This window comes from Papio anubis, chromosome 4 (assembly GCF_008728515.1).
Source record: "Papio anubis isolate 15944 chromosome 4, Panubis1.0, whole genome shotgun sequence".
Classification (NCBI taxonomy): Eukaryota; Metazoa; Chordata; class Mammalia; order Primates; family Cercopithecidae; genus Papio; species Papio anubis.
The window spans coordinates 29,380,492-29,408,252 of NC_044979.1; the positions used below are offsets into that span (position 1 = coordinate 29,380,492).

Below are 27,761 nucleotides of genomic sequence, written 5' to 3' on the forward strand. Positions count from 1 at the left end.
GCGGGCAGATCACGAGGTCAGGAGATCAAGACCATCCTGGCTAACATGGTGAAACCCCGTCTCTACTAAAAAAATACAAAAAATCAGCCAGGGGTGGTGGCAGGCACCTGTAGTCCCAGCTACTTGGGAGGCTGAGGCAGGAGAATGGCGTGAACCCGGGAGACGGAGCTTGCAGTGAGTAGAGATGCGCCACTGCACTCCAGCCTGGGCGACAGAGCAAGACTCTGTCTCAAAAACAAAAAACAAACAAAACAAAAAACACACAAAGAGTTTATACAAAAACCTTTTATTGACTGTATTTCTTCTCCCCATAACCTGGAACCCAGCCAGCATCTATGGCTTCCTGCTGTCTGATTCTTGAAAGTGGGGCCTTGGGAACATGGTTGGAGGCTATGGAAGGTGGGAATCTCACCCACCGGCTATGCAGGTTGAAGGAAGCTTTCTTGCCTGGCTGAAGCTACAGCAGCTTCCCAGGGCAGCCCCTCAAGTCTAGAGGACCCATCCCCCACTGAATGGGTGTGAGGAAGAGATGACACATCTTTCGGAGGCCCCATTACTCTCCTCTCCTATCCCACTCCAGGCTGAGGCCCTAGAGCTGAACCAGTCTCTCCCGTGGAGATGGGGCCCAGCAGTGAGGGGAGGGGGTTGGAGGTGAGTGTGTGCAGCAGCTCTGGGTCCTCATCAAAAAAAAAGAAATGCGAAGAGGTTGGCACCTCTGAAATTGAACTGAAGTGGAACAAGGGAAGGAGGATACAGGAGAACAAAAGATGGGTTTGGGGTAGGGCCAACTATTAAGAGGCGACATGGCCCCTATGGGAGCAGGCCCTTCCAGCCCCACAAACACCTGGGAGAGGAAGAGGGAGCCCTGGCCCTACTTAGACAAAGGACTAATGAAAAAATTAACACTTTTGGACTGAGATTGCCAGGAAAGGGCACCCATCAGCCCAGAAAATGGCAGCCAGCCCTCATCGGCCAGACGTGGGCTAGGCTGCCTCCCTGGCTACCACAGCCCACTCTGGGAACTGTCACCTCTGCCTCCACCATTCCTGCCCCACCGCAAGCTCTGCATACCCCCTGCCCCGATGGAGCAGATGCTGCCAACCAGGCTGCAGCTGGTGGGGCAGAAACAAGGACCCTGAGCTCCAGGCCCTGTCCCTGGGGTGAGGCCTCCCCGTGGAGATGTTAGGCTCTTTACCACAGTCCTGCTGCTTTGAGCCAGACATCCAGAACTCTCCTGGGAGGGCAGTCAGCCCACAGGTTCTCTGGAAGACGGGATCCTAGGGAAGCACGCTCGGTGAGGAAGAAGAGCCTTGAAGGTATTGGTTCCTCTCTTTCCTGTCCTAGGTCCTGCTCTGCAGGCTCAGAAGTCCGAGTCTGCATCCATGAGTTCTGCCTCCATCAGGTTGGTGCGGGAGTGAATGGGCCCCAGGCCCTGTCGGCGGCCGTGAGCCCAGGCCGTGGGAGCTGGTGCACTAGGCAGAAATGGATCCTGAGGGGGACTGGGCTCTGGGCAGAATGGGTTGGAGACCAGGGTCCACGCTCCCTGTCGGCAAGAGTCCCCAGCTCCCCAGGCACCTGCAGCCACCAGGCATTTCTGCCGGGGCAGCTGAGGCAGTCGAGGAATGGTACTGGGCGCAGGGGCAGGGGGGTGAAGCTCAGGGGGCGGCGCCAGCGGGCACACCTCCTTCTTCCTCTTCCTCCTCTTCTTCTTCCGGCCCAGGCGCTTCTGCAGTTCTGGGGAGATCTCTGCCTCAACCAGCCACAGGTTGGCTTGTTCCTCTGGGGGCACTGACAGGAGGAGAGAAAACATGAGCCTGGGGCCCTGGCTCTGTCCATGCCACCCCCACTCTCCTGGGAGCCCTTACCCTGTTAGTTCTGGGGCCCAGGCCTCTAGACTCTTAGAGCCTCAGCCCCACCTTTCAGATCCTCTGGCGCCTTTCTTTCCTCTTCCTCCTCCTTTGACAGCCCCTGTACTCCAGTCCCAGAAGCCCCCAGCCTCTGTGCCCCTCCATCTTCCTCCAGCAGCCTGAACCCTCATACCTGGAGTTGCCACAGGGGTGACAGAAATATCCTGGGGCAGTATGGCTCCTCTCCGAGCCACCATCTTGGTGACATGCTGGGCCCAGGCAGAGGAGACATCAGCTGAGGGCTCATTGAGATCAAAGGCCAAGCCCGCTGTGGGAATAGAAGGAAGGAAAGGAGAAGGAATAGTGACTCCCCAGTCCCTGGCAGTGCCTCCCATACTCAGTGCCATTCATCTTCCCACAGCCAGTCCCTCCTGCTCACCAGAGAAAGCTCACCCTGTAACCACGGTGATCTCTACCCCTTCAGAATCTGAAGAGAAGGGCCTCAGGTCCCCAAAGGGCCTAACTGGAGGCCAGAAATCCAGTTCTTGGAACCCTGACTTACTCTTGCCCAGGGATAGCAACTGCAGAATTTAGGAGAAGGGAGAGGGAGGGGAGTCTTCTTGGAACCCAAGCACTGGCAAGCAGACCCAGGGGCAGAAACAGAGACGGGAAGCCCCCCAGAGGGTGGGAGGGGCCTGGGGAAGAATGGGTGTGTGAGTGACAGAGAGGGTGCCTTGCTCCACACAGTCAGTCTTCCAAGTAATCTGTGTGCCCCCAGCAGGCTGGGAGAGAATAGCACATGGGCAGTGCAGGGCCAGGAGGCTCCGGTGGAGGAGGGGCGAGGCTCACCCACAGGCCCATCGTGGGACACAGTGTGCATGCTGAAGGACAGCTCCTGGCCTGGGTTCTGCAGGAGCTCGTGCCGCTTGGAGAAGGCCTTGGCAATCATCTTGCTCTTCTTGATCCGCTTGGGCTCATCGTCACTCTGCCCAGTCAACCTGAGAGTAGAAGGGATAGGGAAGGAGCGTGAAGAAACAGCCGCTTCCCATCAAATCTTGGGAAGGGCCAGCGATGCCATTCTTTCCAGAGAAGGAGGCTCCCAAGGGCCTCAAGTCCTTCAAAGACTCAGGAGTAGAGGCCTTCTCTGCAAAGAAGTGCAGCCAGAATACAGAGCTCCTGTGTGCCCAGCCCTCCAATCACTCCACTGTTAAGAGATGATGACAGCTGGCTCTGCACTTGGCCCAGGCCCAGGCATTGGGCCACTCAAGGACAGGAGGTGCCACCAGGGGGCAGTGGTGAACCACTGACCAAGGCTGCGCTAGAAGCAGGACCCGACAAAACCTAAAGATGGGGTCCCAAGGCTGAGGGTGAGGTGGGCAGGGCAGGAGGGGCTGGCTGCCGCGCCCACCTGCACCAGGTGCGCCTCCAGATGAGCAGCGTGGCCTTAGTCCAGACCCAGGTGCTCATGGCGATGCCAGTTCCAAACATGGCAAACAGGTTGATCTTCTCCACCAGAAGGCTCGGGCGATTCTTGATCTCACAGTCAGGGATGGGCTTCTTGGTGGGCAGTCCGATGGTCACATTGGCCTGACACCTACAGTGAGGGGATGTAGACAGGTGAGGCTTTCCTTTTTTTTCTCTCTCTCTCTTTTTGAGACAGGGTCTTGCTCTGTCACCCAGGCTAGAGTGCGGTGGCACGATCACAGCCCACCGCAGCTTGCAATTCCTGGGCTCAGGCAATCTCCTGCTTCAGCCTCCCAAGTAGCTGGAACTACAGGTGGGGTTTTCTGAGTCTACTGGGTAGACTCAGACAATCAACCCAAAAACTTTAGAAAGGGCTAAGCCCCACAGCGCTGATCTCAACCCTGGGTGCTCATTAGAATCAACTGGGGAGCTTTTAATAGCTACTGACGTCTGGGTCCCGCCCCAGACAATTAAATCAAATCTCTGGGGCAGAGACTGAGGCATCATTGTGGTTTAAAGTATCCCAGACTGGAGGCCAGAACCTTTAAGGAAGAGCCTGACACAGTCAGGACTTGGACTAGCATCCATTTTAGCGGCTGTCCTTGTAACAGTGGGCACTGCGCTTCTCTCCGCAGTAGAGATGTCTTACTCTCTCCAATCCATCCTCATTATGACACAAAAAAGCACAGGCAAAACTAGCCGACACTGACAGGTCATTAACCGATCATAGAGAGGTAACTAGTCCTGTGCCGGGATCTACAGCAGGCTCTGCGGGAGAGCACGCAGAATTAGAGGGCAACTTCGTGTCAGTCACGAAGCTGAACTGGCTGCTTAACAGTCACACATGCACCAGCCGGGCAACCAAGGGGGTGGAGAGGGAAGGGCAGAGGTGAGAAAGGATGCAAAGGTTGTTTGCCATGTTTGAGAAACTGCAGAGACTGATGCCTTATGCACCCAGACACCATCAGTTGAATCTGCTGGATGCAGCAGGGACTTGGCAAATCCCTGCTGCCCAGTGGGTGTCCTATGGCCTTGGCTCCGGCTCCCAACACTGCCGCCTCCATGCCCCTCACTCACAGCACATAGTCCCGGAAGCTGCGCTCCCACTCAGCCTGGTTGAAGAAGTCGTAGAAGTGGCAGCTGAAGGTAATGAGCACAAAGCCAAAGGCCAGGAAGCCAAAAATGCCTGTGGAGGACAGGGGCAGGACAGGACGTTACCAAGCCCAGTCCCGCAGCAGCAGTGGGGAGGAGGGAGTCTGCCCCACTGAGGCCTCGAAGACCGCTCGGGCTGGGGTGAACTCATCCTGGGCTCAGTTCAAGAACTGCTTCCTCTAAAATAAAGAAGGGCACTTGAGGCAGCCGTGGGAGGGCCCACGTGGGATGTAGTGGGCAGGAGGAACCAGTCCCGGCATGAACTTGAATTCTTCCCCCCGAGTAGGCCCCCTTCTTCTGAGCTGCCACTACCACTACTACCTACACACACCCCTTGTCCTTGTCCCCATGGCTAACTTGTCCCACTGACTTACTGCATCCTGCTGGTCACATAGCCCCAGGAGGGTGCAGTGTTGGACTGGCCAGGACCTCAGACCGAAGTCCTGGGGCCACTCACCTAGGCGCAGCATGGTCTCATTGATCTTGCTGGCAGCCTTCTCACTCAGCAGCCCCGGGTGGTTGCTCTTGATGGAGAACAGAGTCATGACTCCTGAACAGAAGGGGGACCTCAGACATTAGCAGGGGTGAGGCTGCCCTGCTGGGAAGGATGGGTGAGTGGGAGGAGGGTCCTAAGGCTCTGGAGTCCCAAGTCTGATTACCCCTGTGCTGACTGAAAACCTGGGGAGCTAGAGACACTGGAGAAATGGTGAAAAGTTGGTGGCAGGTCTACCAGGGACTGGGAAGACCAGGGCAGAGCCTAGACAGACTCTAGAAGAGGAAACCTCGGTCGTGGCCTAGCTGCCCCTGAGGAAGGGGGCAGATCAAAGCTGTTCTGATGGAAAAGGCATAAAACAAACTCAAGAACAGCGCTATCCAATATAGTTGTTGTTTTTTTTTTTTTTTAGACGGAACCCTGTCTCCCAGGCTGGAGTGCAATGGTGCGATCTCAGCTCATTGCAAACTCCGCCTCCCAGGTTCAAGCAATTCTCCTGCCTCAGCCTCCCAAGCACCTGGAATCACAGGCACCCGCCATCATGCTGGCTAATTTTTATATTTTTGTAAAGATGAGGTTTCACCATGTTGGCCAGGATGGTCTTGAACTCCTGAACTCAGGTGATCTGCCCACCTCGGCCTCCCAAAGTGCTGGGATTACAGGTGTGAGCCACCATGCCGGCCTTCCCATAGAAATATGTGATCCACATACATATGGCAATTTTCTAGTGGCCACTTAAAAGAAGTTAGAAGAAACAAGCAAAACTAGTATCAATATATTTTACAAACCCAATATATTCAAAATAAAAATCATTTCAACACATAATCCATGTAACACATTATTAATGAGATATTTTACATTTTTTTCCTGCTAAGTTTTTTTTTTTTAATACAGTGTGTATTTCACATTTTACAATACACCTCAATTTGGACTCGTTTCTTTTAGTTGTTGTCTTGTTTTCTTTGAGACAGGGTCTCACTCTATCACCCAGGCTAGAGTGCAGTGGCATGATCATGACTTACTGCAGCCTCAACCTCCTGGGCTCAAGCAAGCCTCTCACCTCAGCCTCTCACATAGCTGGGACCACAGGCATGTGCCACCCTGCCCAGGCAACTTTTGTATTTTTTGTAGAAATGGGGTCTCACTATGTTGTTCAGGCTGGTCTTGAACTCCTAAGCTCAAATGATCCGTCTGTCTCAGCCTCCCAAAGTACGGGGATTACAGGAGTGAGCTTGCTGCACTCAGCCTGGACTAGTTTCAACACATGTGGCTAGTGATTACCACACCAAGACAGCATGATAACGAAGCACAAATCAGAGGCCCAGACACTATGCCAAAAAGAGGGGAAAGAGGCGACTGAACAGAAGACTGGCAGTTCAGGGTGAGGAAACTGAGGTTCACAAAGGAAACCCAACAACAATGAGCTAAATAGATGCTGAGGCTTACTGTGGGACGGCAGCCCGAGACAGGAAAGTCAGGGACCACTAATTCCATGCATGCTGAGAGCTGTGTGTGCTGGGGGCAGAAAGAAGATGAAAACCAAGCTCCAGAAGATTGACAGTACATATCATTAATTTAATAATGTGCACACGGATAACCAAAGGATCCAGGTTGGGCCAAATGGGCAGAGTAGATTACTCAGGGTGTTCATCACACAAGTGCACTGGCCAGGAGCTGACTGGGGCTGGATCCTGGCCCAACTCTACCTAACAAGCTGTGAGGCTGGGCACGGTGACTCACGCCTATAATCCCGGCACTTTGGGAGGCCGAGGTGGGTGGATCACTTTAGGTCAGGAGTTCAAGACCAGCCTGGCCAACATGGTGAAACCCCGTCTCTACTAAAAATACAAAAACCAGATATGGTGGTGCATGCCTGTAATTTCGGCTACGGGGGAGGCTGAGGCAGGAGAATAGCTTGAACCCAGGAGGCAAAGGTTGCAGTGAGCCAAGATTGTGCCGCTGCACTCCAGCCTGGGCAACAGAGCCAGACTCTATCTCAAAAACAAAAATAAACAACAACAACAACAAAAACAAGCTGTGAGCCCTGGGCCAAGGCCCTGGAGAGAGGGATGGATTTTTCTGGCCAGCACAAAGGTGTCCCGCAAGAAGTGCCCACAGTGTTTCGTCTGCCTAGAGGGTCACCTTCTACTCTGTGCAAAGGCCCTGTAGCAACTAGCTGGGGTCTCAGCATGGGGGCAGCTGTGTTGGCAGCTCCCGGCTCCCGATCACACACAGCAAGTGCCCAGCACATCTTGTTACCCAGCTGGTCCTGGTCTGGTCTTCACTCACCTCGGATGAGGAAGTAGCCTCCCACGATGAGCACCAGGCCGATTGGGGCCAGCACGAAGCCCGCACGGTATCGGTAGTTCTTGTAGCCCACAAAACAGATGCCACTCACAGAGTCCCCATCCACCTGCGGCAGGAAGGGGCGGGAGGGAAGGTGGGTTACTGGCCCCCTCCCTCAAACTCACCCTATCCAGAACTCCCGTCCCTACCAGTCACTATACCTGCGCCACAGCAAGGATTGCCACAGTGAGGACAAAGGGGAGTGACCAAGTGAGCAGGTGGAAGTAGGAGGTCTTGCCCGAGAGAGGCTGGTAGGTGGTGCCTAGGGCTTTGAAGGAAGTGTGCCAGGCATAGGTGAGAACCACAAACCAAACCACGCCAGCCATCAGGGCATAGTACACGATGACAAAGATGATGACGCAGGACAGAGTCTCATTGGAGCTGTGCAGAGAGGTGAGGTGTCACTTGAGGTGGTCACTCCGTACTCCTTCCACCTGGTCTCCCCACCCTGTGCCCAGACCCTCGGCTGCTGAGGTCTGGAGGTTCCCAGAAGTCAGGGCTTGCAGACAGGACCCAGATCAGATCTGAGGAGGCTCTAGGAGCCACCCCTTTGAGCAGATGCAAACCACGAAGGTCCTGATTCTGAAACTAAGATCCTAACACTGGACACCTTGCATGCAGTATGCAGTAAGGCAGAGCCAGATCCTGCTCTGGATCTCGGGTTTACATGCACCTGACCCTTTTGGAGTAAACGCACACTTCAGCCTTCCTCCCTGCACCTTCACCCCTGGGTCCCCAAGACACCTACGTGGGCTCCCCAAGCCTCATGGTGCCATCTGCACGGCAGACGATCTCCCGGCGGGCACCATCCATGAACTGGGCCAGCCAGCCAATGCTGCCCACAAAGAAGCATGCATTGACGTAGAAGAGAATAACAGCAGGGTAGCGATTCGAGTTCCGCCAGTCAGCCACGAATGTGGCCTAGAAGAGAGAAGTGGGCCATTCTGCAAGGTTAGGGTTATTCTGCTGACACAGACACCCTTAACTGAGCCCCGGACCCTTCTGAGCATGACCCTTCCCTGGGGACCCCCACCAAGACCTCTTTGCCCCCCTTCCCTCTGGCTCTCTTCCCGTGTTCCAGGCAGAGTGCATCCCGGGCATGCCCTCCCGCGGCTGACCAGGGTGAAGAGCGTGCAGAGGCCTGTGACGGCCCCAAAGGCCGCGATGTAGCTGTGCATGTCCTGGTGCTCAGCCTCGGTGAAGAGCGGGTTCTGGCACTGGATGCCGCAGCCCTCCACGTCCTCGTACCAGCTCTTGGGGTTGTCTGTCCGAACCAAGGGCACTTCGCACTGGCCTGAACTGTTGAACTTGATGTTCTGCACCTCATTCTGGCACCAGGGATGGGAAAAGATGGTGTCAAGACAGCTCAGGAGCAAGCCTCTCGTTTAGGGAAAGGTATCCAGGTAGCAGGGCAGGGTGGCTGGAGATACACTTCTGGGACCTGAATCCCAGGACTGGCTTGGCAAATTATTTGGCCTCTCTGTACCTCAGTTTCCCCACTTCTTTCTCTTTTTTTTTTTTGTTTTTTTTGAGACAGTCTCGCTCTGTCACCCAGCCTGGAGGGCAGTGGCGCAATCTCGGCTCACTGCAACCTCTGCCTCCCGGGTTCAAGCAATTCTCCTGCCTCAGCCTCCCGAGTAGCTGGGACTACAGGCACCCACACCACACCTGGCTAATTTTTGTATTTTTAGTAGAGACGGGGTTTCACCAGGTTGGCCAGGCTGGTCTTGAACTCCTGACCTCATGATCCACCCGCCTCGGCCTCCCAAAGTGCTGGGATTACAGGCGTGAGCCACGGCGCCCAGCCAGTTTCCCCATTTCTAAGATGGTAGTACTTACCTCATGGTATGGTTTAAGGGTTAAAAGAATAAACATATATTTTTTTAGAGAGAGAGAGAGAGAGAGAGAGACAGAGTCTGGCTCTGTCGCCCAGGCTGGAGTGCAATGGCACAATCTCAGCTCACTGCAACCTCTGCCTCCCAGGTTCAAGTGATGCTCCTGCCTCAGCCTCCCAAGTAGCTGGGATTACAGGTGCCCACCACCACATCCGGCTAATTTTTTGTATTTTTAGTAGAGATGGAGTTTCACCCTGTTGGTCAGGCTGGTCTTGAACTTCTGACCTCATCAAGTGATCCACCTGCCTCGGCCTTCCAAAGTCGTGGCATTACAGGCGTGAGCCACTGTGTCCGGCCAGTTTGTTTATTTGTTTGTTTGTTTTGAGACAGAGTCTCACTCTGCAGCCCAGGCTGGAGTTCAGTGGCACGATCTCAGCTCACTGCAACTTCCGCCTCCTGGGTTCAAGCGATTCTCGTGTCTCAGCCTCCCGAGTAGCTGGGACTACAGGCGCCACGACATCAGACTTATGTTTGTATTTTTAGTAGAGATGGGGTTTTGCCATGTTGGCCAGGCTGGTCTGGAACTCCTGACTTCAGGTGATCTGCCTACCTCGGCCTCCCAAAGTGCTGGGATTACAGGCGTGAGCTTATTATAATGGTATTTGGCATATAGTAAACAGGACTAATTGGTATTATTACTATAATTATTACTGTTATTATTTTCATTGAAGATCTCTCCTGCACCACTCAGAACTAGCTCACGTCCCCTGTCTTGGTGGCTCTAGCTGTTTCACATGCTCATGCCTTGACTCCCAACATAGATGAGAAACTTCCTGATAGGCTCCCGTCATCTGTGATGCCCATAACACCACAATACCCAACACAGCCAGTGCTCAAAACATTTTGCTGAACATGTGATCACTGATAAATAAATAGAGAATCCCTAATAGACGGGTCCAGCCAGTGAACTGCAGTTTGAGTTTGTGGCTTGCTGACCCCATGGCTGTAGGCTCAGGGTCTCCAGGAGACAAAGCTCTGGGCTCCCCTGCTCCCCACTGGACCCTGCCCTATACCCGGTCCTGCCCAGCCCAGAGAGCCTGGACCTTGTCTCACAGAGCACTCACCGTGCAGCCTTCAGGGAAGCGGTCAGGAGTGCAGCGCAGGAAGTCAGGCCAGCCCCGCTCCCTCTCCACGATGGCACAGGGGCCTCTGGTGGCCTGGCAGAGGGTACGGCTGGGCAGCTCCACCCGGTCATTCTCACACTTGGGCATGTATACGGCACACAGCAGGGGCTGGATCACTGCCCAGCAGCGGGGAGCATTCCGGAGGCCTGAGGGTGGCAACAGAATCGCAGTGAAGGCCCTTCCTCACTCTGACCCACAGACACAGCTGCACCCCTGTTCCCCAGGCCTTTGCCACACTGCAGCCCATCACTGGTCAGACCTGGCAGGTACAGTGTTTCTCAACAGTGCATCTGGGCAGGACAGTTCTTTATACTGTAGGACTGTCCCATGCATTGCAGACACTTAGGATTCCTAGACTCTGCCAACTCAATGCCAGTAGAACCCAGCAGTGATTATGACAAACAAAAACACCCCAGCCCTCTACTCTAGGGACGGTGACTAGAAGAGAGCCTGGAGAGGAACCTCTGGGCTGCTGGGAATGTTTTATTTCTTAATCTGGTACTGGTTACACGGGATGCTGGGAATATTCTATCTCCTGATCTGATACTGGTTACAGGAGTGTATTCACCCTGTGGGAATCAAGTTCATGATCTGGGTGCTATTCTGTATGCTTACTATAATTTGAGTTTTAAGAAAATAACTGCCGCTTCCAGATGCCCTGCTAGGGAGTGGTAATGCCTCTGGTAGAGCTCCCCGGGGTGGATTTACCTTCTCAGGGGTGCACCCAACCCTCACGGGGCCCATTTGCTAGAACCAGGAGATGTTTCCCTTTGCCCAGACCCCAGAACCCTAGTTCCTCTTACCAAGCGGAGTGAGAGAGAGAAGAGATGGGGGCTTAAGAAGAGGTAGTCAGAGGAGCCAGGCACTCCAAAGCCAGAGGAGGAAGCAGGAAGTCAGATGGAGAGGAACAGAGGAGGCTCTGTCCAGTGCGGAGAGGGGAAAAATGCTGTCAGCAAGACAGAAACAGATGGCGATCTCCCAGCACCCCTCCCCAGCATAGTCCTCCACCCTGCCCATCACAGAAGCCCCTCCTGAATCATCCCGGCTTCAGCAATATCTATTTCCCAAGCAAGAAGTTGCATTAGGAGAGAATATGACGATGTGAGAGCCAACGTGGGTGCTGGTCACATTTCCAGGCTGGGGGTAGCAGAGACAGGTAACCTCTCCTTTGGAGGGAAGGCAATATAGTAGAGGGGTAAGGAGCATGCGCACAGCAATTGGCCAGCCTGGGTCCAAATCTTGGCTCCACTCTTTCCTGGCTCTATGATCTTGCGCAAAGTACTTTATCTTTAGCCTCAGTGGCCTCATCTGTAAAATGGGGATGATAGATTTACCTTATGGAACTGCTGTGAAAAGTGAGATAACACTTTAAATGCCCTTGGCAGTACCTGTTATGTAGTAAGCGCTCAGGAAATGTTAGCTCTTATGATTATTTGTTTGAGGCCTCTGACTGCTCCCAGCTTTCAGAATATATTCCAGGGTGCAGAGCAAGTTTCTGCCAGTTAAGAAGCAATGTCCTCCTCCGGCCGGGCGTGGTGGCTCATGCCTGTAATCCCAGCACTTTGGGAGGCCGAGGTGGGTGGATCACGAGGTCATGAGATTGAGACCATCCTAGCTAACACAGTGAAACCCCGTCTCTACTAAAAATACAAAAAATTAGCCGGGCGTGGTGGCGGGTGCCTGTAGTCCCAGCTACTTGGGAGTCTGAGGCAAGAGAATGGCATGAACCTGGGAGGCAGAGCTTGCAGTGAGCCGAGATCACGCCACTGCACTCCGGACTGGGCAACAGAGCGAGACTCCGTCGCAAAAAAAATAAATAAATAAAAATTTTAAAAAATGGCAGCAATGTCCTCAGGCAACAGTTCCCACTTGACTCAATTCAGTTACCAGTTGGCCAGGCGCGGTGGCTCACACCTGTAATCCCAGCACTTTGGGAGGCCGAGGCGGGCAGATCACCTGAGGTCAGGAGTTCAACACCAGCCTGGCCAACATGGTGAAACCCCGTCTCTACTAACAATCCAAAAATTAGTCAGTCCTGGTGGTACATGCCTGTAATCCCAGCTACTCGGGAGGCTGGGGCAAGAGAATCACTTGAACCTAGGAGGCGGAGGTTGCAGTGGGCTGAGATGGTGCCACTGCACTCCAGCCTGGCCAACAGAATGAGACTCTGCCTCAAAAACAAAACAAAACAAAACAAAACCCTAAAAACAGTCACCAGAAATTCTCAGCACATGGGTACTTGTAGAAAACAGAGAAGTAGGTGCCAGGGATTGGGTGAGGGCAGGGTTTGCCTACAAAATAGTAGCATGAGAGAATATATGGGGGTGAAAGGACTGTTCTCTATCTTGAATGTGGTGGCTGGTTACACAAGTCTATGCATTTGTCTAAACTTAGAACTGTTCAACAAAGAAAAAGTGAATTTTACTGGATATTTACTTTTATTGCACAGTATATTTAAAATGGGGGGAGCTCTCTGGAGTAAAATGCTTTAGAGAAACATAAGGCAGTTAATAAAAAGGTTGTGTCGGCGGGCATGGTGGCTCAAGTCTGTAATCCCAGCACTTTGGGAGGCCGAGGTGGGTGGATCATGAGGTCAGGAGTTCAAGACCAGTCTGGCCAACATGGTGAAACTCCGTCTCTACTAAAAGTACAAAAATAAGCCGGGTGTAGTGGAGGGCACCTGTAATCCCAGCTACTCAGGAGGCTGAGGCAGGAGAACCACTTGAACCCGGGAGGCAGAGGTTGCAGTGAGCCAAGATGGCACCACTGCACTCCAGCCTGGGCAACAGAACAAAACTCCATCTCATAACAAACAAACAAAAAACAAAAAACTGTAATTTTTCTCAATCTTTTTATATCTGTGATAACAATCAGGTTTTAAAAATGTGTAATTTGATTGTTTTTTTTTTCCCTCTCATCGTGAATATGGTTTCATACCTTAAAAATAAAACTCCCCAGGAAAAAGAGAAATTATTAAATAAATCTTTAAGGACAACTGAGAAATTATCTAGGGAAAAAATAAGGTGGATCTTTACCCCATTTCTTACATAAAAGTCCAGATGGATAAAAAATAACTACATTGTTTTTCTAAAAATTAAAGTTTTAGAAGAAAAGATTGAAATGATTTTTTAAACCTTGGAGTGGAGAAGGCCTTCTGAAATGACACAAAACCTACACACCATGAGATAAAAGATTTAAACAAAAGACTTCAGAAAAATCAATACAAAATCATAAGAAAAGACACTCAAAAAATATATTTTCAATGCTTATCACAAGAGCTAATTTCCTTATATGCACAGAGCTCCTCCAAATCAGTAAAAATTGCATAATTCTATAGAAACATAGGCAAAAGACAAATAACAGATCACATTTGCAAATGTTTTGATCTTTATCACTAAGTGATAAAAAGTATAAAAGCTTTTTTTTTTTTTTTAAGACGGAGTCTCGCTCTGTAGCCCAGGCTGGAGTGCAGTGGCCGGATCTCAGCTCACTACAAGCCCGCCTCCGGTTCACTATCTCGCCTTCAGCCTCCGAGTAGCTGGGACTACAGACGCCCGCCACCTCGCCCGGCTATTTTTGTATTTCTTAGTAGAGACGGGTTTCACTGTTAGCCAGGATGGTCTCATCTCTGACTGATCCCATCTCGCCTCCCAAAGTGCTGATTACAGGTTTGAGCCACTACACGCCAAAAGTATAAAAGTTTTAAAAAGAGACATTTCATTGTAGTCTCCACATTTGTATTATTAAGAGTGAGGTCGGGCCGGGCACGGCGTCAAGCCTGTAATCCCGCACTTTGGGAGGCCGACGGGCTGGATCACGGCAGGTCAGGAGATCGAGACCATCCTGGCTAACAGGTGAAACTCCATCTCCTGGGTAAAAATACAAAAAATCCACGGGCGCTGTGGCGGCTCTGCAGTCCCAGCTACTCGGGAGGCTGAGGCAGGAGAATGGCGAACTCCAGGAGGCGGAGCTTGCAGTGAGCTGGAGATCTGCCACTGCACTCCAGCCCAACACAGCGAGACCTCGCCTCAAAAAAAAAAAAAAAAGTGAAAAAAAAAAAAAAGAGTGAGGTCGAACATCTCTTTACGTTTTTATTTTTTTTTATTTTTTTATTTTTTTGAGACGGGGTCTCACACTGTTGCCCAGGCTGGAGAGTGGCATAATTACAGCTCACTGCAGCCTTGAGCTCCCCAGGCTCAGTTAATCCTCCCACCTCAAATTCCTGAGTAGCAGAGACTACCAGCTCACACCACCACACCTGGCAAATTTTTGTATTTTTCTGTAGAGACAAGGTTTCACCATGTTGCTGAGGATGGTCTTGAACTCCTGGGCTCAAGGCCATTTAATGGCCTTTAAAAACATAAAGAGGGCTGGGCGTGGTGGCTCGTGCCTGTAATCCCAACAGTTTGGGAGGCCGAGACGGGTCAATCACCTGAGGTCAGGAGTTCGAGACAAGCCTGGCCAACATGGTGAAAACCTGTCTCTACTAAAAAACTATAGACACTAGCTAGGTGTGGTGGCAGGCACCTGCAATCCCAACTACTTGGGAGGCTGAGGCAGGAGAATTGCTTGAATCCAGGAGGTGGACGTTGCAGTGAGGCGAGATCGCCGTTGCACTCCAGCCTGGGTGACAGAACAAGACTCTATCAAAAAAAAAAAAAAAAAAAAGAAAGAAAGCAAAGCAAAGCAAAGACTGTACTATAAAGAGTATGAGGGGAAACTGGCACTTTTATATTTGCTGGTAGGAATGAAAATTAGTAAACACTTGTGGAGATCACTTTGGCATTATCTACCTTTTTTTTTTTTTTTTTTTTTGAGACTGAGTTTCACTCTTGTTGCCCAGGCTGGAGGGCAATGGCGCGATGATCTCGGCTCACTGCAACCTCCGCCTCCCAGGTTCAAGTGATTCTCCTGCCTTAGCCTCCCGAGTAGCTGAGATCACAGGCATGCGCCACCATGCCCGGCTAATTTTTTTGTATTTTTAGTAGAGACGGGGTTTCTCCATGTTGGTCAGGCTGGTCTCGAGCTCCAGACCTCAGGTGATCCGCCTGCCTCGGCCTCCCAAAGTGCTGGGATAACAGGCGTGAGCCACCGCCCCCGGTCCCAAAATTTTATACTAGTACTTCTACTTCACATGTTCCCAAAGATAATATAGATTATTCATTGCAGCACTGTTTGTAATAGCAAAAGAGTAGAAACAGCTTGAATTCATACCCATCAATAGGAGACCAACCAAGTAAAATAACGTACACCATTATAATAGAACACTTTTCATGGTAGAACTATAGTCACGTGTTGCTTAACAATGAGGATATCTTCTAAGAAATGTGTCACCAGGCAGTGTCATCTTTGTGTGAACATCATAGAGTGCACTTACACAAACCTGGATGGTAGAGCCTACTGCACACCTAGGTGATACGGTATAACCTACGGCTCCCAGGCTGCAAACCTGTACAGCATGTTGCTATACTGAATACTGCAGGCAACTGTAACACAACGGTGAGTATCCCTGTATCTAAACATATCTAAACATTGAAAGGCTACAGTAAAAATGTGGTATTATAATCTTAAGGGAACACCATCACATGTGGTTCATTGTTAACCAAAGTCTCCTTATGGGGTACATGACAGGATGTGCATTGAAATGGAATGATGTCCAATGTTGTAATGTTACATGGACTCAGTTGAGTGGAGAACAGTCTATAGAGCATGGTACTGGCTGGGCGGTAGAGGAGAGACTAAGAGCACATCTACATCTAGACAGATGTCAGATATTTCCAAAAGGACACACAAACCAGTGTTGGTGGTTACTTCTGCAGAGGAAAAATGGGTAGCTGGATGCAGAAATAGGACTTAACTTGTTCCTTTTGAATTCTGTGCCATGTACATGTATAACCTATTTTTTAAAAGTAATTAAGCTTAAGGCAGAACATGGTGGCTCACGCCTATAATCCTAGCATTTTTGGGAGGCCCAAGGTGGGTGGATCACTTAAGCTCAGGAGTTCGAGACCAACCTGGGCAATATGGCCAAACCCCATCTCTACAAAAACAAAACAAAACAAACAAACAAAGGAAAAAATAAACAAAACTTGAGCTTAAAAACAAAATAAAGAAATACACAGGCCGGGCGCGGTGGCTCAAGCCTGTAATCCCAGCACTTTGGGAGGCCGAGGCGGGTGGATCACGAGGTCAGGAGATCGAGACTATCCTGGCTAACATGGTGAAACCCCGTCTCTACTAAAAATACAAAAAACTAGCCGGGCGTGGTGGCGGGCACCTGTAGTCTCAGCTACTTGGGAGGCTGAGGCGGGAGAATGGCGTGAACCCGGGAGGCGGAGCTTGCAGTGAGGAGATCACGCCACTGCACTCCAGCCTGGGAGACACAGAGAGACTCCGTCTCAAAAAAAAAAAAAAAAAAAAAAAGAAATACACAAATTACTAGGATGGGGAAGCTTTCCAAAGAGAAAAGGAGGATATGAAACTGAAAAGAGAAAGAAAGGGGATATCAGCTTTATCTGTATTATTTTATTTCTTTTAATAAAATATGAAACAAAAAGAGAAACAGGAATACAGGTGCTACCACGCCCGGCTGATCTAGACTTTTAAAAAGACTTTTTATTTGTGTGATTCTGATGATGAATCAAGTTGAGTACCACTGTTCTAAGGCTGGTTTAATATTAGAAAGTTCAATCAATGCAATTTACTACATTAACAAGTTAAAGGAGAAAAAAAATCATATTATCATCTCAATGGGTGCAAAAAAAAGTTGATAAAATTCGGCCAGGCGCGGTGGCTCCCACCTGTAATCCCAGCACTTTGGGAGGCCGAGGCGGGTGGATCACGAGGTCAGGAGATTGAGACCATCCTGGCTAACATGGTGAAACCCCATCTCTACTAAAAATACAAAAAATTAGCTGGGCGTGGTGGCACACACCTGTAGTCCCAGTTACTTGGGAGACTGAGGCAGGAGAATCGCTTGAACCCAGGAGGCAGAGCTTGCAGTGAGCTGAGATCGCATCACTGCACTCCAGCCTGGGTGACAGAGTGACATTCTATCTCCAAAAAAAAAAGTTGATAAAATTCAACATCCATCTGTGATCAAAAGAATAATTGGCAAATTAGAAATACGAGAAAACGTTCTTAATCTGATAAACTGTAATTAACTATAAAAAACCTATATCAAACATCAAATTTAATGGTGAAGGGTAGAAAAGCTTTCTTTTTAGGATCCAGAAAAATCAAGAAACAACATACTGGAAGCCTTGAGTAAAGCAATAAAGATATAAGACTTGGAAAAGAAGAAACAAAACTCATTACTCACAAATTATATGACTATGTGTATAGAATAAATTTAGCAAGTTTATTGAATTCACAATCAATTTTATTTCTATGTATCAGCAACAAAGTGAAATAAATGTTAAAGGCATCAATTTTATTTTTATATTTCAGCAACAAACAAAGTGAAATAAATGTTAAAGGCATCATTTACAACAGCATCAAAAATATCAAGTACCTAGGAATGTCTAACAAATAATAAGTATTTAAATCTGTGCAGAATATTGAGAAAATGAAAGATCTAAATAGATAGAAATATAAAAATGTTCAATGTTTGGAAGACTCAGTATTGTAAAGATGTCTCTTTTTTTTCCAAGTTAATCGATATAGTCAATGCAATCCCAGTAAAAAATCACCAAGTATTTGTATATTAAAACACAAAGGAGCATTTTGGGAGGCCAAGGCAGGAGGATCGCTTGAGCCCGGGAGTTCAAGACCAGCGTGGACAATACGGTCAGACCCTGTCTCTATTAAAACACACACACGTGTGCACACACACACACATGTGATCAAGAATAGCTCAGACTCTCTACTAGATACTGATATTCTGTAAGTAACATTCTTACCCTATGGTTCACAAAGGATTCTTGGAAAAATTGAGGTCCATTAATTTCAATAGGAAAAAAATTACGCCTAACCAAAATTTGGCTCTTCCTCCAATTATGAATGTAAGCAACACATCACAGTATATAATTTTTTTTTTTTTTTTTTTTTGGGCACTGTGGTTCCTGCATGAAGATAGTGGCCGGCGGTGCCTGGACATACAATACCTCTTCCACTGTCACGGTAAAGTATGCCATCAGAAGAACAAAATGGAGTCTCTTATGTCTACTTTGTTCTTCATAGACACAGTAACAGTCTGATCTCTCTTTCTTTTCCCACACCAAAGTGCTGGGGTTACAGGCATGAGCCACCACGCCTGGCCCACAGCACATAATGTTAATAGTACCTGTGGCTTTGTCACAAGTGGAAACCAGATATTTTGTTGCAGATATCTCGAAATAATGTCAATAATCACTTTGATATTATAGTGGTTATTACACCTGCACCAGATCTTATTTATTGTATAAATCAGCCCACCTACTTGCATTTTTATATTTGATAACTATTATGTCAATATAATTTATTTTCTTTGTAATCCTATATACTCATATCTAGCATATATAAAGAACTCCTACAAATCTTACAAAAATGACAGATAGTCCCTATAGCAAAATACGTCAAAGATTTGAACAGACACTTCCCAAAAGCAGAACTCCTAATGGCCAATAAGCATTTGAAAAGGCATTTAACTTTACTAGTAATCAGGGAAGTTCAAATTAAAACCACAAATATATGCCACAACATAGCCAGTAGATTGGCAAAAATGTAAAAGGCTGATAATACCAAGTGTTGGGAATCATGTGAACCAATGTTGACTTTCTACTACCTAGTGGGAGTATAAGTTGGTACAACCACTTTGAAAAATGGTTTGGCAAAAGCCTAAAGTATGCATGTGCATTATTAGCCAGCAATTCTCCTTCAGCATATGCCTGGAGAAACTTTTGCCAGTTGTACCAGGATATATATAAAAGACTACTCACAGCAATGTTATTCACAGAGGGCAAAAACTTGAGATGACAATAAAAGGGGTAAACAATTGGTGGTATACTCATATAATGGAATATTATTCAGCAATGAAGAAATAAGCTGCAGTATGAGGGGGGTGGCTCACCTGAAGTCAGGAGTTTGAGGCCAGCCTGACCAACATGGCAAAACCCCATATCTACTAAAAAATACAAAAATTAGCCAGGCATGGTGGTGCACACGTATGGTCTCAGCTACTTGGGAGGTGGAGGCAGGAGAATCGTTTGAACCCAGGAGGTGGAGGTTGTAGTGAGCCGAGATCACACCACCGCACTCTAGCCTAGGTGACAGAGCGAGACTGTCTCAAAAAAAGAAAAACAAACAAATGAACAAACAAAAAAGAAATAACCTGCAATAACATGGATGAATCTTACATAATAACGTAGAGTAAAAGAAGCAAGAAATAATATGCACAGCTATTATTTTATACAAATTCCATTTGAATAGAGTTCAAAAACATGCAAAGCTGAAATATACTGCTTATGGATTCCAAAACTAAGAGGTAAAACCATAGAGAAAAAAAGGAAGTGATTACTGAAAAGTGGAGAGGATGTGAGCAAGCGGAGGAGGATGTGACTAGCAAGACACAGAGGGAGCTTCTGGGGTCTGACCATGTTCTAGTTATTGACCCAGATGCCACTTTATAATTATTTGTTATTTAGTACCTCTGTGTTTTATGCAATTTTCTACATACATGTTATATTTCACACTTAAAAAGTTAAAGATCTGAAGCAAAATTGAAGACTTGGGCTGGCACAGAACACATGCCTGTAGTCCCAGCTATTCCAGGCACCATAAGTACCATGCAGACAATCAGTTAGCCTCTGAATAGCCACTGCACTCCAGCCTGGGCAACACAGCAAGACCCCATTTCTCAAATAATTAATTTTAAAAAAATTTTTTTAAAAAGACTTAGGCCCATGTATGTTTTTCTGTATTTTATACTTTCCCTATACGTGTGTGTGTGTGTGTGTGTGTATACATACATACATACATATAAACATATGTATTTCTAAGACAGGGTCTTGCTCTGTTGCCCAGTCTGGAGTGCACTGGTGTGATCATGTCTCACTGCAGCCTCAACCTCCTGGGTTCAGGCAATCCTTTTGCCTCAGCCTCCAGTGTAGCTGGAACCACAGGTGTGTGCCAACATGCCTGGCTAATTTTTTTTTTTTTAAGAGATCGGGTCTCACTTTGTTGCTCAGGCTGGTCTTGAAGTCCTGGCTTCAAGCAATCTCCCGCCTCAATTTCCCAAAGTGCTGAGATTACAGGTGTGAGCCACTGCATCCAGCCTATACATACATACATACATACATATATATATATATATGCACACCTTTTTTTTTTTTTTTGAGATGGAGTCTTGCTCTGTCACCCAGGCTGGAGTGCAGTGGTGCAAGCTCTGCCTCCCGGGTTCACGCCATTCTCCTGCCTCAGCCTCTCGAGTAGCTGGGACTACAGGCGCCCACCACCACGCCCGGCTAATTTTTTGTATTTTTAGTAGAGATGGGGTTTTTCACCGTGTTAGCCAGGATGGTCTCAATCTCCTGACCTTATGATCCACCCGCCTCGGCCTCCCAAAGTGTTGGGATTACAGGCATCAGCCACCGCACCTGGCCATATATATCTTTTTAACTGACTCTGATCATCAGCCAAGTTTGGGACAAGCTCTAAGGAAATTCTTTCTGATCTGTCCCTGAAAATAATCCATCATCACCAAAAACATTCTTCCTGTCACCCTTCAATTCAACGTGTGACAGGCAAATAAGAAATTCCTCCCAGCCTTTGTCTCTCTCCTACTTACCTGCACCTGGGCAAGGTGACAGGGCCACACACTTATGTACCACACAGAGCACAGCAGTGGTTAAGGAGGCTACGTGCTGGCTCTCAGGGACCCATCATCACTGCCAGCTGCAGGCCTCTCTGCTTTTTTGCCCCACTTACTAAACCAGGTTTGGCCTAAGGTGGACCACGGCCTGGACATTATGTTTGTCTGGTCAGCTTGGAATGCCTGGGAGGAGGCATTTCCAGCTGTAAAGGGGAGAGATGCTAAGTGACTGAAGAAGCCTGAGGCCAGAGAGATGAAAGACAGAGGAAAGACCTGAGGTCTATACAGACCTAGAAATTGGACCAACCTGAGCTATAAACTTCCTCAGTCAATGGCATCCTTCCAAAGCCCCAGTAGTCAGGGCCAAGGAAGCACACAGTAGCCACCTCTCTCCAGCAATTCCTGTTTCCAGATCTGCCAAGAATCTCCACATAGATGTCCAATGAGCATCTCTAATTCACATGGCCAAAATCAAAGCCACACCTCCTGCCTAAACTTCTTCCTCCTCTAGCATTCTCTATCTTAGTGAAAGGGAATGGCACCACCTTCCATCCAAGCCTGAAACCTGAGGCCTCCCGCTCATTGAGGCTCCACACCTAACTCATCAGTGCCCTCTGAGCACTACCTCTGAAAGTCAGTGGAATCTGCCTACTCCCTCTGTCCTGTTACCAAGTCCCAACCACCATCGTCTCTTACTTGGGCTACTTCGACATCCCCTGGTCAAGAAGTCAGGCTCCAGGCTTTCCCTGCTCCTATGGCTTCTTCACACCACACCTAAAGAGATCCAGCTAAAATGCAAAGACAATTACATCTCTCTCCCTTAAAATCTTTCAATGGCTCCTTATCATCCCCTGGATAACATCCAAACTTAATATGAGGTATACATCTCTTTATTTTCTAATTCTTTAGGTCTGATCTCTTACAATTCCACCCCTTACACGCTTTGATCCAGTTCTACTGCAACTCTTTTTTTTTTTTTTTTGAGACGGAGTCTCGCTCTGTTGCCCAGGCTGGAGTGCAGTGGCCAGATGTCAGCTCACTGCAAGCTCCGCCCCCCAGGTTTACGCCATTCTCCTGGCTCAGCCTCCCGAGTAGCTGGGACTACAGGCGCCCACCACCTCACCCGGCTAATTTTTTGTATTTTTTAGTAGAGACGGGGTTTCACCGGGTTAGCCAGGATGGTCTTGATCTCCTGACCTCGTGATCCACCTGTCTCGGCCTCCCAAAGTGCTGGGATTACAGGCTTGAGCCACCGCGCCCGGCCCTCTACTGCAACTCTTATACTTTCTTTAAAAGCACCAAGCCCTCCTACCTCTACATCTTTGTACATGCTATTTCCTCTTCCTATCTGGATTTTCACACCTCAACTCTCCCTCAGCCAGGCAATTCCTGCTTATGTGTCAAGTTATAGGTTAAATGTCATTCTTCTGGGGATGTTCTTTGGGTCCTTTGTGCTTTTTCAGCACCCTAAAATGCTACAGTATCTTTCACAAGTATTTCTTTTTTACTTTACTTTTTTTTTTTTTGAGATGGAGTCTCGCTCTGTCATCCAGGCTGGAGTGCAGTGGTGCTATCTCAATCTCCACCTCCTGAGTTCACACCATTCTCCTGGCTCAGCCTCTCAAGTAGCTGGGACTACAGGAGCCCACCACCATGCCTGGCTAATTTTTTTTTTGTATTTTTTAGTAGAGACGGGGTTTCACCTTGTTAGCCAGAATGGTCTCAATCTCCTGACCTCACGATACACCCGCCTCGGCCTCCCAAAGTGCTGGGATTACAGGCATGAGCCACCATGCCCGGCCCTTTCACAGGTATTTCTAAAGCCTGTTGAATGGTCTGTCTTCCTCTTTTTTTTAGAGACAAGATCTCTGACTGGTCTCAAATTCCTGGGATTGCGCAATCTTCCCACCTCGGCCTCCCAAAGTGCTGAGATTACAGGTGTGAGCACCATGCCCAACCGTCTTCCTCTTGATGACAGAGGATCATGTCTGTGTTCTTCATCCTTACATGCCCAGAATGTGACATACGGCAAACATTCAATACATAACTGAATGCATGAATGGAAGCATGGATGTGTACTCGGAGGCTTTGAAAAAAGTGAAGACCCAGTCTCTACCTTCAAGAGTTTACTGATGAAGGCAACCTAGATCATCTTCATCCTTCACCCACAAAAACACCCCTAAGAGCCAGGTAACACTGATCATGTCTAATGCAAAATCAAGATGATTAACTCAGGACACAATAAATAACTTGCCAGAGGCTACCAGCTGACCTGGCTGTGATTCTCACACCAGGCTCAAGGCTCGGGTTCACTCTACCTACTCATTACCCAGCTCAAGCTAACACCTGTTTCTGCTCCACTTGCAAGACCCAAGCAGAAAGGGTGCAACCAGAACGCATATGGAAACAGGAATGAGCTGAGTGATGGTGGTTGGTGGCAGAGAACTCATAGTGAACTAATGGAACTAACGGTGCTGGGCTCAGTGCTGGCGTCTCTGCAGGACCCTACCCTGCCAAAAGGCACAGACAGTGAGATTTCAACCCTGCACAACCAGCAGATGGTACTAACTCATACATGTTCCAGCTGAAACTACTTCTGTCTGCTCAGCAGCTGCTCTCAAGAGTATGGGCTGGAAAGAGGTTCATACCCTTCCTCCTTGATCTGATGGTAACTGCAAGGAGGCAACATCAAACATGCATTTAACTTGGGAAAATTAAACCATGGGTCCCTGCGAAATCAATAAAGAGAGGGACAGAAAGATTATGCTTTGACAGCATGAGCAACTCAGAACTGGGTAAGATTCTAGTGCTGAGAGATTCGAACTTTCCATTCAGCTCGCTCCTAAACTCAAGTGGTGCTCAAAGCAACCTTGCTTAATCTTATTTTGGTGTTCTTTTTATTACTATTATTCTTTCAGTCTTTTGCATGAACGTAACTTTAAAATTGCAATTATTATCTTCTATGTATACCCATTCTTATGTATGAGTATACATGTAACACATTTATGCAAACGTCGTAAAAGGAGTGTATATGCAAAACCACATCAACCTTACACGACAGTAATCTGCAGAGTTTTCAAAACCACTGTTGATTACACATGGTTTCTGTCTAACGTGCTGTGCTGACTTTAGAACCTGATGCCCACAAAGGATGCAGCTCCACCTTATGGGTACCATGAATACCATCCTCCAAGTTCCTCCTCCAGCATCTGAACCAAGCCAGGAACCTTATGGACTTGTCCAACATCTGACAAAGGCTGAGAACTTGTCAATGACAGGCGGCCTACATACACTCCCTACATGACGGTCCTCACCAGCCCCCTGGGCAGAGCTAAGACATGGGGTACCCCAACCCTGTCAAAAGAGGGAGGCTCCCAGTTCTGCTCCTGGCTCCTGGTTTTCTTTTCTTTTTCAAGAACGGTTTTAGAATCACACTGGCTAGAAGTGAGGGCTGATAAGGCCAGTTCCCTTCCCCAGCACCCTCCAGGCCTCATCTAGAAAAGTGACAGGTGGGGAGAGCGTATACTCTACACTGCTAAGGAAGGACATTTGGGTTCAGTGTGCAGTTTTTCAGACTCTGCCACTCCAGTGAGGGGGCTCTGGGACTTCAAACCACCATGGAAGTGTCCACAGGCTCTCAACACTCCAGACTTAAGCGTCCTTCCACAGCCCTGACCAGCCTGGGTAACCAAATTTCCAAAGAACACACAAAAAATCGTTAGAAAGGTCTTATTCCTTCATAACCTCCTGCATGCGTCAGAGTGCCCGTTTTTCAGATGCACAAACTGAATGAAATCTCCTGTGAAAGTCAGACAAGATCACAGTTCTCCAGGCTTCTTTCCTGTCTCCCAAATCAAGATTTCCAGGACTTTCTGGTCACCTTCTAATAACTCATCGTTAAGGAGGTTTCATTTCCTTCAAAACTTCACTTGATCATGTCCCCCTACCCTTCCCTCCAAATGCCTAAACCTCTTCCACCGTCATCCCTCCCCTTTTCCTCTCCAACTCCAATTTCCCCAGGGTCTTGAACACCTCCTTGAATCCCCCAGCACCCTGCTTCCAGAGTAGGTGGAGCATCTCCTCTTCTTACAAAATGTCTTTTCCCGTGGCTTAGAGCCCCCTCCTCACGGGCCCCTCATCCCCGCCATCCTTTGCTCACCCACCAGCTCGGGCCCTTTGTGACCCGCTTCGTCAACTTTCTTGCCCTCCCTTTCCCATGACCGAGGGTCCCATCCTGCACGTAACCCGCCCCCAAAGTTTCGGACTCTGTCCCTCCAACTCTCCTGGGTGCTGTCCCCGCCCTCTCCGAGGCTCAGGCCTGAGCCTGTTCTTTCCAAGGGTGCCCCCGTCTTACCGTAGCACCTCCCGCCCCCCCCAACCCGGCTCCGGAGTACTTACCCGACCAGAGCACGAGCTTGCCGTGCGCTTCCTCCTGGGAGTCCGAGTCCCCGGCCAGCAGTGTGGAGGTGGCCCCGTAGGGCAGCACGGAGCCCAGGCACACGTTGTAGCGCAGCGGCTCGCAGGGGGCAGCCCGGCCGCAGTGGCTCAGTGGCGGCGGAGGGCCGGTCACCGCCGCGCTCCTCCTAGCGCTCCCGCCCGCGCTCCGCGGCCCAGGCCCGGTCGCGTTCCCGCTCGAGGACGCCCCCCGGCTCGGGCCCCCCAGCAGCAGCAGCAGCAGCCCCAGGAGCGGGAGCTCCGGCCCCCGCGCGGGGCGGGCAGCGGCCATGGCCAACCCCGCCAACTCAGCAAAAACCCCGGCGCCCCCGCCCGCCCCTCGGAGCCCACCGGCCACACGCACGACCCTTGCGGGCGCGGAGGCGGCTCATGCGACCTGTGCGCCCAGAGAAACCGGGCCCGGGCCCCTCCGGACGCTCCACGCGCCCCGGCCCCTCGGCGCCCAACTTCGCAAACTTTGGAACCTGGGGCCCATGTTGGGCTGCGGAGGCCCGGACCGGGATGCACGACTCCCAAAGTTCTCGCCTCGCAATCCAAGTTGTCTTCAGCCCTGGGAGCCCCCTGGGCCCCCAATCCCCAGCCCCATTCCCTCTCCCACCATTAAAGCCAACTCCCAGCCCTGCGAGGGAGGCCAGGCGCGGGCCGGGGGTGCGAGTGCAGCTCCGGCTCCGCCCCCGCGCCAGCCCGCGGCCCAGGAGCCACCTTCGCCCCAGCGCGCCGCAGCCCCCCGAGCTCTCCCCGCCGACGACCCGGCTCCTTTGTTGCTCTAGCTCGCTGGGCTCTCTGGAATGCACGGGCCTCGCGGAGCCAAGCCCGGCCCCCCTGCGCCGAGGCTGGGGGAGGGACTGGACGAAGAGGGAGGGGAGAGATGGGGAGGGGAGGCGAGAGAGGAGGAGCGCAAGCGTCAGCGTCCCAGGCGCCCGGAGGGGCCCGGGCTAGGGGGATCTGGTGACCCCGCCTGCCGCCGCCCCGCGCCAGGGGGAAAGAGATGGGTGGAAATCGTGGGCCGGACCTGCAAGTAGAGACTCGGCGGGCACCTTGGTTGGTCTGAGGTCGTCTGCAGGAAGCGGACTTTTCTCCTGGCTTAGGGTGGGAGAGACAGGGATGCCTGAAGTCAACGGGGACTTCTATTCCAACTCTGCCCCGTTCTCCAGGCTCGCCAGTTTTTCCTGCTTTGGTTAGATTTTCCAACTGATCCCGGGGCCCCATGGAGAAGAACCTGGGTTTGGGTTTTGTGCTTCTCCAAATCCTTCCAGCTCGGTACCTTTGAAAGAGATGACCTCAGAGTCACTCACAGCAGCTGCTCCGGCTGCTGTTACCTGCGGGAACAGGTGTCTGGGAAATAAACTTGCCAACATCAAGCCTTTACTGCTACAAATATGTGAAGTCTGAACTGTGGTTCCCAGGGACTGGCCTTGGTGATGTGAGAAGGAAGCCAGTCCTTCTTTGATGGCCCTGCTGCTCATCTGCTCTGGGAGGTTTCTGCTACTCCTCTTCCCCACTCTGCTCATTTTGCCTTTCCTCACTCCTTTGCGCATCACGCCTTTGGTCACCACACTTAATTTCCCACTGCAGCAGTTTACACCTGCACAACCAAGTATAACCCAGCATCACCACAAGGCTCCCACCAGGAGAGTAGACTTGCATTGAGCAACTTTTTCCTTGTTGCTAATCGGGCAGCACACCAGGGTGGGTTTTCCTTTCTTACCCCTGGAAGAGTCGTTCACGGCCTAGCGGTAGTGGACTAGTTCTGTTACTTTGAACAGTTTAAGTGCATATTAGCTATTGCACTTCAACTAAATCAACTGGAAAGTGAGCGAGAGAGAGAGAGAATTTAATTCAATTTAGCGAGGCTTTCTGAAATTCCAGCATGTTCATAGCATAGAGACATCCTGGAAGAACCTGAAGACTTCCATTTTCCTGTGGATACATGGCTTGCTCTCAGGAAACATAGCATGACAAAACAGCAACGTTTCCTCCTCCAGGCAAGGGATCTTATCTCATTCTCTGTGTTCACAAAACATCTAGTTCACTTGAGCATACACATTAATCACTTGATAAAGAAGCTGCCAAAATGAGATGTACCATGAGTATGCTATAGTAATAGGGGAGAGAGGTCAGCGTGGATAGAAGTAGAGGAGGTGGGTTTTGAATCCAGGACTGAAGTATGAGTAGGAGGAGTTAGAATCAGGACAT

General features: G+C 49.7%; 1 protein-coding gene across 2 annotated transcripts; it reads right to left on the bottom strand.

Moving 5' to 3' along the window:
* Positions 1 to 270: 270 nt before the first annotated feature.
* Positions 271 to 26,350, bottom strand: SMO (smoothened, frizzled class receptor). 2 transcript variants are annotated; one of them, XM_003896581.4, is made up of 12 exons: positions 25,509 to 26,350; positions 10,262 to 10,467; positions 8,421 to 8,630; positions 8,051 to 8,223; positions 7,464 to 7,683; positions 7,246 to 7,369; positions 4,921 to 5,013; positions 4,389 to 4,497; positions 3,256 to 3,441; positions 2,697 to 2,845; positions 2,041 to 2,175; positions 271 to 1,788 (listed from the first exon to the last, which is right to left on the bottom strand). In XM_003896581.4, the coding sequence occupies exons 1-12, from the start codon at positions 25,834 to 25,836 to the stop codon at positions 1,361 to 1,363; spliced, it is 2,361 nt and encodes a 786-aa protein (XP_003896630.1). In that variant the 5' UTR covers positions 25,837 to 26,350; the 3' UTR covers positions 271 to 1,360. The 2 variants fall into 2 exon arrangements, with proteins under 2 accessions (XP_003896630.1, XP_009202111.1); XM_009203847.4 differs by lacking the exon at positions 25,509 to 26,350 and adding an exon at positions 11,125 to 11,918.
* Between the last annotated feature and the right edge of the window lie 1,411 nt (positions 26,351 to 27,761).